The sequence below is a fragment of the Aulonocara stuartgranti genome (assembly GCF_965226115.1).
Source record: "Aulonocara stuartgranti genome assembly, chromosome: 5".
NCBI classification, from domain to species: domain Eukaryota; kingdom Metazoa; phylum Chordata; class Actinopteri; order Cichliformes; family Cichlidae; genus Aulonocara; species Aulonocara stuartgranti.
The window spans coordinates 4680616-4692742 of NC_138943.1; the positions used below are offsets into that span (position 1 = coordinate 4680616).

General features: G+C 39.8%; 1 protein-coding gene across 8 annotated transcripts in view; it reads left to right on the forward strand.

Annotated features, from left to right (window-relative positions):
- The window catches only part of r3hdm2 (R3H domain containing 2), a 59664-nt gene extending 48922 nt beyond the window's left edge, over positions 1–10742 (forward strand). For 7 of the 8 annotated variants that reach the window (XM_082533026.1, XM_082533031.1, XM_082533028.1 and 4 more), the window contains 10 exons: positions 230–523; positions 1992–2127; positions 3116–3273; positions 4078–4217; positions 4348–4448; positions 5491–5660; positions 5923–6067; positions 7869–7963; positions 8636–8720; positions 9144–10741. In XM_082533026.1, coding sequence (XP_082389152.1) covers positions 230–523; positions 1992–2127; positions 3116–3273; positions 4078–4217; positions 4348–4448; positions 5491–5660; positions 5923–6067; positions 7869–7963; positions 8636–8720; positions 9144–9547 — 1728 coding nt within the window. In that variant the 3' untranslated portion in view covers positions 9548–10741. Of the gene's footprint in view, positions 1–229; positions 524–1991; positions 2128–3115; positions 3274–4077; positions 4218–4347; positions 4449–5490; positions 5661–5922; positions 6068–7868; positions 7964–8635; positions 8721–9143 lie in introns of all 8 variants that reach the window. The other variant, XM_082533029.1, reaches the window with a different exon arrangement.
- The last annotated feature ends 1385 nt before the right edge of the window (positions 10743–12127 follow it).

Sequence of the window (12127 nt, forward strand, 5' to 3'; positions counted from 1 at the left end):
TACTCAAAGTAATAAATAAAGTGTTTTCCAAAATGACACAATGACCCTTTAATAATCAGAATAGGAGTCGTTTTAGACCATTGCTAATGAAGCATTTAGGCTGTTGGAGATCATTGTTAATTACTTAGTATATCCTAAAATCCATCTCCAAAATCAAAAAACAGTACTGATATAGGAGTGTCACCTATAAGTCATAACCAATTAATGGCATTATTCCCATTCTACCCAGGGAGAAGAGCTGGCACCCCAGTTCACACAGATGACACTGAGTCGGCAGGGCTCCAGTGAGAACCCCGAGCCTCCCCCGATGTATCAGGCTACTCCTCCAGTGCTGCCGCAGCACCCCCCACCTCAGACCGGCTACATTATGGCTACTACGGGTCAACCTTTGCCACCTCCGTCTGGTTACCAGCCCACCACTGGACACCCCCATCCTCCACCCCCACCGCCTCCTCCATCCCAGCCTGTCATGCAGGCCGCACCACCTCCACAAGGCTACATGCAGCCCCCTCCACCTCAGCAGGTATGCATTCCTCCACAGGTGGTTAGATAAAAACAGCAGACATACCTTTTAGATTTAAATTCAGTTTCCACAGTTTGTCAGCTTTGATTGAATATTGATGTAGCTGATATCTGGAGGCAACCATGCCCAAGGATTACATGATTAATGAAATGTAACACAATGTAATAAATAAAACAGACCTGTGTATGACTTTCATATCGGGTAGTTAAAATATAATTGCAAACATAAATTAATATTTCATACTTGCAAAAGGTTTTATAGATCTGTTATCTAATTTAAATCATTACCTAGAACAGCACTCTACACCGAAGGCAAAGTAATTAACTTCGTGATATGTCAGTTACCAAAGCTGTCACAAATATCATGGAAGATTTGCAAAATGTTCTGTTTTTATGGCTTTTCATCAGGCTTTTCACTCATCGGATTCTATCAAAAGTTATATACGTACTATTTGTAATGAACTAATTCAGTTTTGACATGTTGTGCAGTTTTCTTTATACAGATTCATCCTGATTGACACTTAAAAATAGCTTTGATTCTGTGTGCTTTCATTGTAAAGTTCTAATCTTGACCTTTAGAGACATTTATTGCTGGTTATTGGTGCATTGTAGTGTAGTGTACTCTAGTGTTTCTGTTGGCGAGTCAGCACAATCATAAAAAATTGGTGGCCAATACAGTCGTCAACAGGCTGAATCACAATGTTGTATGGTGAGATAGAATTAACCTGCACCCCAGCAAACCTGTGGACGCAGAAGTATAATCACACCTTTGAGTGGAGTTGATTGTCTTTTGTTTTAGTTCATCGTTTTGATTTACTCTCACTTTTCTGCTATGTTGCAAATGTCCTCGACATATTTCCTGCCTACAAAAATTTTGCAAAATAATCTTAAGATGCAGCACGTGTTTGCTCGGGTTCTCTCCAGGTACTCTGGCTTCCTTCTACATCCAAAGACATGCAGTTAGTGGTGTTTGGTTAATTGGTGATTCTAAATTGCCCACAGCTGTGATGCGAGTCTTGAGAGTCTGTCTTTTTGTAGCTGGGATAGCCGCCTGCAAACCCTGATAAGGATAAGTGGAAGAAGATGGATGGAGTTGCTTGAAAACCATCCAGTTGAAGTACAACAATGAATGATGAATGTTATTTGCTAAAGGTCTAAATAAGCAATTTTTAACAGGGGGGAAATTTTTTACTGCTTTAAATACAAGACTATTACTACAAATATTCCAGCTTTCATGCTGATAATCCTGTCCTAACACATTTGCTTTAGTGAAATTTAAGGACAAAGTATTTATGAAAGTCTTTATTGCTGTTGTGATTTGAGAATCTGATGGTTTGCAGAAGCAAAATAATATGGTAGTTTATTACTTCTACACTAAAAATTGTCTACACCAGTGTGATTCAGTTATTCTTCCCTTCAAAGTTCATTAAATACAGATTACTGAACTTTGGTTTGTTATTTCTACGCAGATACAAGTCTCATACTACCCTCCTGGTCAGTATCCAAGCTCAGGCCAGCAGTACCGTGTGCCCCAGCCAATGTCCCACCAGGTGTCTTACCCAACCCAACGCACACAACCCATGCCTCAGCCAGCACAGCAGTCAGGTCAGTTGATTTTCATGTGCTGTGCATCATCAGACAACATGATATTCAAAAACAAAAAAAAAAAAACAAAACTTTTTTGATATGCAAAGACATAAATACTTCCATTTGCAGCAAATGGCCATTAAAAAGAGGCCTTTGTCAAATGTTGATGCACATTTACTTTTTATTGCATATTGTGTTTTTATTTTATTTTATTTTTCAGTCTATTGACAACTGGAAGACAGGGTTTTAATGTGTATTTGTAACAGATGTTGTATACTTAAGTTCAAAATTATTATTTGTCCATGTAGTTGTACTTACTGGAAATTATATTGGGGATAAAGTCCACTCGATTTTGGAACTGTAAATGTTTTCCACAGTCACACTTGCTTTTAAATCTACCAGGTGAAAGGTTGGAGTGAAACAGCCGTGCCTGCTTGTTCATCCAAGTCCAATACAATCAGATAAATATAGGGCTATTTTTCCTTTTGTGTTCCTGGAAAAAGTTGTCAGGCGCCAGCATTGTATGGTTTGTGAAGTCTGGCTGTTTGTATAGTAAGTGACTGACAGTGTTGACAACCTAAACGGACTTTGGATCATAATGGACGTCTGCCAAAGCCACATAGTTCATGAACATGAAGGTCAGAAAGACCCTACATTACAACATGCCTGCAGTCTGGTCTGAAATATAATTTTTGTGATGGTGAAGATTTATACTCATAGAAAATTAATTAATGAATTTATATTATGTTTAAGCATGTAAGCTTAAAGTGATGGTACATTTCAGTTTTTGTGAGTTACGTGATTGTCAGTGTTCTGTAAATTGTTTTCCTTTTTTTCCCTTTTTATTTAATATATTATGGTTGACATTAACGCTTATGTCCTGTTGTTCTGTGAATTATTTAAAGGTAAAGACCCAACTACTCCTCTTCATCCCATTTTCTCCCTTCTGTAATATACTGTGGTTTTACTTTAAATATTTTTATTTTTAAATTATTTTGGTCATCAGGTCTTCAGACCATGATGCCCAGCCAGCAGCCGAGTTACCAGGGCATGATGGGTGTGCAACAACCCCAAAATCCTGGACTGCTCAATTCACAGAGAGCAGGAATGGGAGGACAAATGCAGAGTATAATGGTTCAGTACCCACAGATGCCATCATATCAGGTATGCAACTGTAGGAGTTGATAAAGGATACTTGTCAACAGTCATATCTTTCTTTGGTTAATGTGACTAGTTGATGATTACAGAACTGTCAGGTTTTTTTCCAGGCGAGAACAAAAGTTAAGCATTTCCAGTATCTAAACCACATGCGGCTCAATGTTAAAACATCGCCATCTGGTGTACAGTTGAAACATCATTTTATGTCTGTGAAACAGATGTGGAGCTTACAGTCCTAAAACTGCAACAAGCTTAACAAAACAATCTAAGCAAATATTTTGAAAGTAGACCTGTTTTTCTGCTGTACTGATACAGATAAGAGTTAAAAGAACTGATCAGATCTAACTCAGGTTTGTGCCAGTGGTTTATTTAGAGTCAGGGGTGCAGCTGCAGAAAGCTCTCGCTTTTTGCCACTGTAGTTTGTGTTGTGTGTAGGCATCGAAGAACACCTCAACCCTGTGTTGGCAGCCAAAAAAGCTTGCATTTATAATCCATGTTGCGATGATATTTTACTAAAATGTGCTAACATGGAGTTTTGATTATGTGGTTTAGATTGTGAATTGAATAAGGTTGCCGCTCAGAGGCAACTGTAAATCTGTTGCTACTGTGATATTCCAAACACACCAATATGCAGCAAAGAGTTGCGCTGAATATCTGGTGCTTGTTAAACAATAACAAACGTCGTGCAAAGTGTAACACGGGTTTAACACGAGTATCTACCTAATCATCTTTGTCAGAAGACCCCTAGACCCATCAGTACACATTCTTGAACTGGACTTTTTTCCCCCTTGATCTTTGACACTTTGCTAGGTACCTGTGGGTAATGAAAATCAGCAGGTGGTGCAGCAGCAGTACCAGCAGCAGGTCATGGTTCCAGTCAGCCAGTCTGTCCAGGGGCCCATGCCTGTTTACTACAGTGTTATCACACCCACACAGCAGAATAGCACAAGGTAGGTGCTTGAAGACATGATATTCCAACAAGAGATTTAATAATAACCTTGAAGTATTTGAAATGGTTAATATAACCATCCACAATGTGGTGATGATGTTCATCTTTTTATGTGTCTGTCTATCCTGCAGTCCATCAGTAGGTTACCTGCAGCCCCCCAGCTCTGAGCAGTATCAGATAACACAGTCACCATCCCCCTGCAACCCTCCACAGTTGCAGCAGCAATATTCAGGTGAGGCTTGATGTCAGCAGATTGTAAAGATGAATATGTTTAGGATTTTTTTGGACATCAGAAATTTGTGTGACATCCATAATTAATACTGGACTTATATGCTTTATAAAAGTGTAGGCTCCTAAAAAGAAAACAGTCTAAAAACTGTTTTTGTTCTAGACTGCAGCAGTCCCAGGTACATCTGTATTTGAGTATATACTAGTGCTGACCTGATGAAGTCATAGTGTGCTTAAATCTACAAACACTATGTTGACTAATCTTAGTTGCAACTGTCCTTTACAAAATTAGATGAAAGGTATTTAGGTAAGAGTTCAGACAAAGGTACACAGGGTTCACATGTTTAACACGTAACTCGGTGTACTTCAAGCCCTGCACACGGGGACAAACAATGTTTTACCTCAAATTAGGTCAGGTTTATTTTTATGTATTCATAGAGCAATGTGATTGGCCAGGAAATGAGATGTATCTATAAACGTGACATTGTTCTTCAATGTTTTCTGCAGTTTTGCTTCATTTGTGACAATTAAAACCACCAAATTGAAAGTTGTTGTGTAAACAGAGGGGAGAAAATAATGAGAATTTAAAAATAAGTCAGCTTGGTTGGCATTTATCAAAACTATGCAAACAGCTGATCTAATGCAGGTGTACACAGATATAAAGACATCTTAATTATACAACTATATTTTTAATGGTTATAAGTTCTCTTAATATGGTTGTCATGTTATAATAAACGCCTTAATATTACATTGTTCATTATCTGTTTTTAAAGCAGCTCTCACTCATGGATGAACACAGATTACTTAGATTAATAGTTGTCTGCACTATAATTTAATATATAATATATGTGGCTTACTAAAGTGGTTTAAAGTCTTGGAATTGCTCAGTTGTCACTCTTAAAGGGAAACTGGTATTTTAATTAACTTGTGTAAAGCTGCCTTTTTTGCTGAATCAAATATTTATCTTTCAAAAGATATGAAACGTATTTCACTACACATATTGATATTATTATGTTACACGTGTCTGACTGTTTGTGCTCTCTCAGGTGTACCACCTCCTGGGCCTGGGGTGATGGTCATGCAGCTCAGTGTCCCCAATGGACCGCAGCCTTCCCAGAACCCCCCTCTTGTCCAGTGGAACCCTTGCAAGTACTACAGCATAGAGCAAAGGGCAAGCAAGCCAGGCGAGCTCTACAAACCTGACAACACTCCACAGGTACACGCGTGCATGCAAGCCTTGTTGATCAATGCAACAAACCTTGTTAATTCAATCTGCAACTCGCATGTCCGTGTGTGTACTTAATTGTCTTTTCATTAACATCTCCACACCCTAGCTGTGATCTGTGATTCGCTTTAAAGGCTGTTTAGATCAGGAGGCTCTTTGAATCTGATGAATGAGTAAAGATTTTGAACTTAAATTACCATCAATTAATCAAAATAATATTATAATGTCTCTTATTTTTGCTCTGTGTGTATAGGCCAGTACTCAACTGACGAGTCCCCTGGCCTCTCCCACTCAGTCTCCCACCCCGTCACCTTCTGGCAGCGTCAACAGTGTCTGTCCAGGCCTGGGACCATTACCCCTCATTTCCCAGTTTCCTCGGCCAGGAGGGCCAGCTCAAGGTACAAGTGAAGGTTCAAATCCATAAACAGATACTGACTGTTCATGAGTAAGTTTTCATACACAATGTAAAAAATATTGCTGGTCTCCAATTGAATATCATCCCAGTATAGCCCCTAGACTCACAATCACATAAAGTACACTTAAGGCTTTGATTTGTGTGCTATGTTACCCTTTCATATTCTTCTCAGCAGCTTTATACATCCATAAAAGTCTGGACTAGTCAGCAGTAGTATATATATTTTGCCATGTTAGCTTTGTTGGTGCTACCATTTACAGCAGCATTGATGAAATGTTGTTTTATACATTTAAGGTTTCGCCCCCAGGTGAGTTATTTATAGAAGGGATCCCAAAAAGAATCTCTTGTGAGGTCATAAAATTGTGCTTTATCTATAAAGATGGCACCTTTACAGCCAATTTACAAAAAAAAAAAAATCTTATTTCGCCCTTTACTCTGTAACATCTTATCATGTACTACCCAACATCTTATCTTTTAGCCTGTACAAACTCTAAAATGATTGTGACACATCAGCTCAATCTGTTAGGAAATCACCTTCTGCAACAAGGGTGTAATAGACTGTTCATGTTCATTTGTGGCTTTGCTTATTAGCCATTTAGGTGGCGAGCATGGAGTCTATAGCCAAAAAAAGCAAATGGGCTAAATCATTACGATTACTCTATAAGTTGTCTTTGACAAAATTGCTCTTTCCTGTAATAATTTCTTGCTCCCCAAAAGTTTGGGACCCCCTGGTTAAAATATTATGAGTGCAACTTTGATTTAAAACAAATAAATAAATAAATAACAATTGTATTCGCCCAGCTTGGTTGGTTGAAAAGAGGTTTAGTGCACAAAAAGCAATCCTCTTGATGCAGGTGTGCTTTCAGCCCCTGTTAGGTTTGTGCTCTTTCACCAGTTGCGTCAGCAACCCTCTAAACCATGTCGGGTGGCTTTTGGCTGCAAGCCAGTGAACAAATGATGGCTTCACCTCAGCAAATTCACATGACTGGCATCGTGCCACCTGGTCAAACCTTCTGCATACACACGTAACTTTACCTCATCACTGTCCTTTGGCCTATTTTTATTCTTCGAAATGTACGGTTACACATATGAACAGGCTCTTGCATCAGTCTGCGATACTACATCTCCACAGTGCATCTTTATGGCATTTATAATGTATAATAAATACTGTCGTAGTCAGCTGACCCATAGATGACTTTAGGTGGTTTCCATATTTTTTTGTTTTAACTTCTTCCAAATCTTTATTGGAGTAATTTGCCAATTTAATTTACCAGTATACATTATACGTATCCATTTTGACTGTTGAGTGCTAGTGTATTTAGAGTATGTTGTATGGATTTCCAATCTTGAACTGTTCCTTCTTCATTAGGAGTTGTTCTCTTTCTAAGGGATCATTTGTCTTATCCAGTGGTCTAACATTATGCCACATGTATTTTTCCAGCCACACTGTTAGGTTTTCAAAACTAGTGAAAATCATTAATGCTTATCCATTTAGATTACACTTATGTTCATCTGGTTACAAATAAGAAGTGGTTTCTGTTTCTTGTAATTAGTTTTGAAATGATGTACTCACATGTCATCGGACCTCTTTTATTGTGCACTGCACTCCCAGACACACAAACATGGTCTTCCTTTAAACGCTGCATTTAGTACATACATCTGATATGTTTAATATTACTCACTTTAACTTGACAGGTGCTGCATATATTTGCAAAATGGATTACAGCACGGTTTTCAAGCTTCGGGTGAGGTTTTAATTTTAATTCACCATTTGAATTGTGCAGGTGATGGTCGCTACTCTCTTTTGGGGCAGCCCCTCCAGTATAGTCTGTGTCCCCCACACCTCATGCACGGTCAGTCCTCCTACAGCTCTCATCAGGTTAGTATTGACAAGCCTTTGTCCTGAATTCCATCTTAATGATTAGGGTATTGACTGATATTGATGTTTTCTAGTAAGAGCCTTTTAGTTTGTCAGTGTGCATTAATCAGTTTCTCTGGTTTAAACTTATTGCTTTAGTTTGTGGACATTTGTTTTTCGTTTGGGTGCTGTCATGAATTCTGGGGTGTAAAAACTTACCACCAGCTACAGAACTGTCTTTGAAGAAACAATAAATTTGTAGGCATGTGAAGAAACTGATAGCCTCTTAAGAATGACATTTTTGTTACTATAACACAAGGAGAAGCTGTTATAAAGCAATGTAACATTTAATTTGAATTCATTGCTGATTGAGACCCATTGATTATCTGTCTGGGCTCTGTGATTAAAGTGCTCCAGAATTGAGAATCACACAACTTTTGTGCGTTACAGTCATAAAATGTGGCCTTTGAAGGATTAAAGCTCTTTTTAGGGCACGTTGTGTAGCTAAAGCGCAGTGTTTCAAAAATTTGAAATCCGTGAGCTGTCATTTTGTTTCTCTGCTGCTGACCTTCCAGTGCCCACGAACTGTGCAGTCTGGTGAAATGTTTTTAAGGGTACAACTGATATCACATACCCCCACCTAGTGTCCTCCTTTGTTACTGCATCTTTATGAGTGTTATCTGATGTGTTTAGGGCCAAGGAGTAATGAAACACGGAGCACGAGGGAAAAAACAAACACTCAAAGCTGCATCAACAGATCTTGGTACCACTGATGTAGGTAAGTTAGAAATCCACCATCACAGACCAGCATAAATCGGCAAGTGTCCTTTAATTTTGTGCTGGTATGTTTTTAAAGAGTTACACAACTTAAAAGAACCCTGAGTTTCAACATTCGGTATGTTGTTTTTGTAACAACACAGCTTCCTAACTCGACTGGAATCTGCAGTTTACTTTAGTCTTCTTTATCTTTATAAAACCCAAGAATTTGTGGCACGTATAAGACACGCATGAGAAAGTTGCGTATCTTCTTTTCTTGTCTGAGGACATACGGATTATAAAAGCTTGTTACTTAGGTGAAAGCAAAGACTGTGTATGTGTGACTTTATTATTTTTGGTAGTCTATATTCCTGTGCTTTTCTCTTTTTGGTTTGCTCACATTATATGGAGTTCATTAGTATTATCATTGTCCCTCCTCGTTCAGTGGTGAGTCGAGTACTCGAGGTGACAGACCTGCCGGAGGGGATCACACGTCCAGAGGCTGAAAAGCTCTTCAACCAGCTGTCGCTGTGCGGTGCCAAGATCCAGTGGCTGAAGGAGCCCCAAGGAGGCCGAGGAGGAGCAGGGGGCTGCGGCCCCTGTCCTGGTGCTGGGCCTTCAGGGCCAGGAGCAACAGCAGGCCCCGGAGCTAGCATGGGAGCTGGGGGAGCGAAGGGCGACGGAAACGACCCAGCTCACCTCTACACAGTAGTGGCAGTGTTCCCCAACACCATGGCTGCCCAGAGTGCTTCCTTCAAACTTAACAACAGTGGGGCCAGCCTCTTCAAACTGAGGGCCGCCAAAAAGAACTATGACCTGCGCGTGCTGGAGAGAGCCAGTTCTCAGTGAGAGGAAAAGAGAGGGGGAGGAACGAAGGTGAAAGACAGACAGAAAGAGAGACACTTGTTGGAGTGGTGGAAAAGGGGGAGGACTGAGGGGGACTGCTCTTAGTGTACAAATTTAAAAAAAAAAAACAAAAAAAAAAAAACTTGATTTAAATCATGTGTCAAATGTATAAAAGGGAAGAGGGTGTGAATCATGAGGTGGCTGGTGTTTGGTTGCAAATATGATTTTGTTGTTTGTTTTTATTCATTGTTTTTGTTTTGTATTTATATCGCAGAAGAGCACACAAGACACGCGAGCATGTGTTTCACTGTTGCCGTGGAATGTGTGCTGCCATGATACAAAAACACACATAACAGAAACACAAGTGCAGGCAACAGGGTCACGTAGCACATAACAAAAACACACTGGACAGTCGACCTCAGTCAAACCTTTTCCTCCTCTTCCTCCCTCCCCCCCCTTGACCCTTCCTCCTTTTTTTCTGCCAGCGCTTTCTTACCTTCCTCGACTTTCTCTGTCACACAGTCGTCTCTTTATCTCACATATTTATAAATTTTCATACGGCACAGTTGCGTACGCTCCGCTTTCTCCTGCTGCTCCCCCCTCTTGCCATGTCTCAAACTGCCTCCTATCTTTCTCTGCTCCTCTGTCCCTCTCATGTATTCTGTCACTGCTCTCTCCTCTCTTGCTTTGTTTGCCTTACTGCTGTTGTGGGTTTCTGTATTGCGCTGTTTTCTTTTTTCTTTTTTTCTCAGAAGTTTTTCTTTGTTTGTTTTTTGGGGTTCAATATATTTATATAAGTGATGTAAGGAATAAAAGAAATCTATATATTCGGTGAAATTTTTTTTTCTTCCCTCCCCCCCTGAGTGACAAAGGTTAGGCCTTCCTATTTATCCCTTTACTCCTTCCCTCTTCATCCCCGCTCCTCTTCCCATCTTTTTTTTCCTTACTGCCCTCTACCTCACTTCTTCTGCCCCTCTCCTCTCTCCCACAGCCGGCCCACATGCCCCAGCTCCACCCACCCGACGCCCCATTGTGTTTGCGTTTTTTTTTTCGTTGACAGCTGTGCAGAACGTATCAGAAGAAGTAGTAAAAGTGCACAATGATTGCATATGTCTACTGTAAATTTTATTTAATCTGTTATTTTTTGGTTCGTTTTTAAAAATATAAAAGTCGAGAAAAAAAATCTATGAAAACATGCTTTGTGTCGTGGTTTGTTGTACTGATTTACTAAAGCTGACTGTGACATCTGAACCTAGAGGTGGTACCCTGCAAAAGCGCTTTGCAGTCTTCTGTCCTGCCTGGTAGGTCTATCCACCTTGCATTTTTTAAGGATTTTTGCCTCTCTGCAGTAACAACCATATTTTAGGAATCATCTACTGTCATGGCTAAAAACTCTGTTGGCCAATCAAAATTTCCCTTATTGGCCAAGCTTTCAAAGACACCAGGATAATGAACATACAAACTAATATACAGTCAGGTCCATAAATATTGGGACATCGACACAATTCTAACATTTTTGGCTCTATACACCACCACAATGGATTCCAAATGAAACGAACAAGATGTGCTTTAACTGTAGACTGTCAGCTTTATTTGAGGGTATTTACATCCAAATCAGGTGAACAGTATAGGAATTACAACAGTTTGCATATCTGCCTCCAACTTGTTAAGGGACCAAAAGTAATGGGACAATTGGCTTCTCAGCTGTTCCATGTTGCTGTCAACCGCCAAGATGAGATCCAAAGAGCTGTCACTATCAGTGAAGCAAGCCATCATTTGGCTAAAAAACAAAACAAAAAAACATCAAGAGATAGCAAAAACAGGCGTGGCCAAAACAACTGTTTGGAACATCTTAAAAAGAAGGAACGCACCAGTGAGCTCAGCAACACCAAAGGACCCAGAAGACCACGGAAAACAACTGCGGTGGATGACCGAAGAATCCTTTTCCCGGTGAAGAGAACACCCTTCACAACAGTTGGCCAGATCAAGAACACTCTCCAGGAGGTAGGTGTATGTGTGTTAAAGTCAACAATCAAGAGAAGACTTCACCAGTGTGAATACAGAAGGTTCACCACAAGATGTAAACCATAATCTGGCCTTCCAACTCAACTGTATATACATAACACTATTTATTACATATTACTTAAGGCTTGTATATTGTACATTTTATATATATATGTTTTTCCCTATGTTAATACTGTCCATATGTACTTAGCGCTGCAGAACTGTACCCCCCCAGCATGTTTACACTGAGTAGGAGATGATCTGCATCTCATTGTACAACTGTATAGTGACAATAAAGGCATTCTATTCTATTCTATTCAAAACAGGAAGGCCAGATTAGTTTGCCAAACAACATCTAAAAAAAGCCTTCACAGTTCTGGAACAACATCCTATGGACCGATGAGACTAAGATCAACTTGTACCAGAGTGATGGGAAGAGAAGGGTATGGAGAAGGAAGGAACTGCTCATGATCCTAAGCATACCACCTCATCAGAATCAGAAAGGGTTTTATTGCCAAATGTTGAGCAGGTTTACAACATTAGGAAATTTCTGCGGTGCTTCAGTGCAAACATACTGTC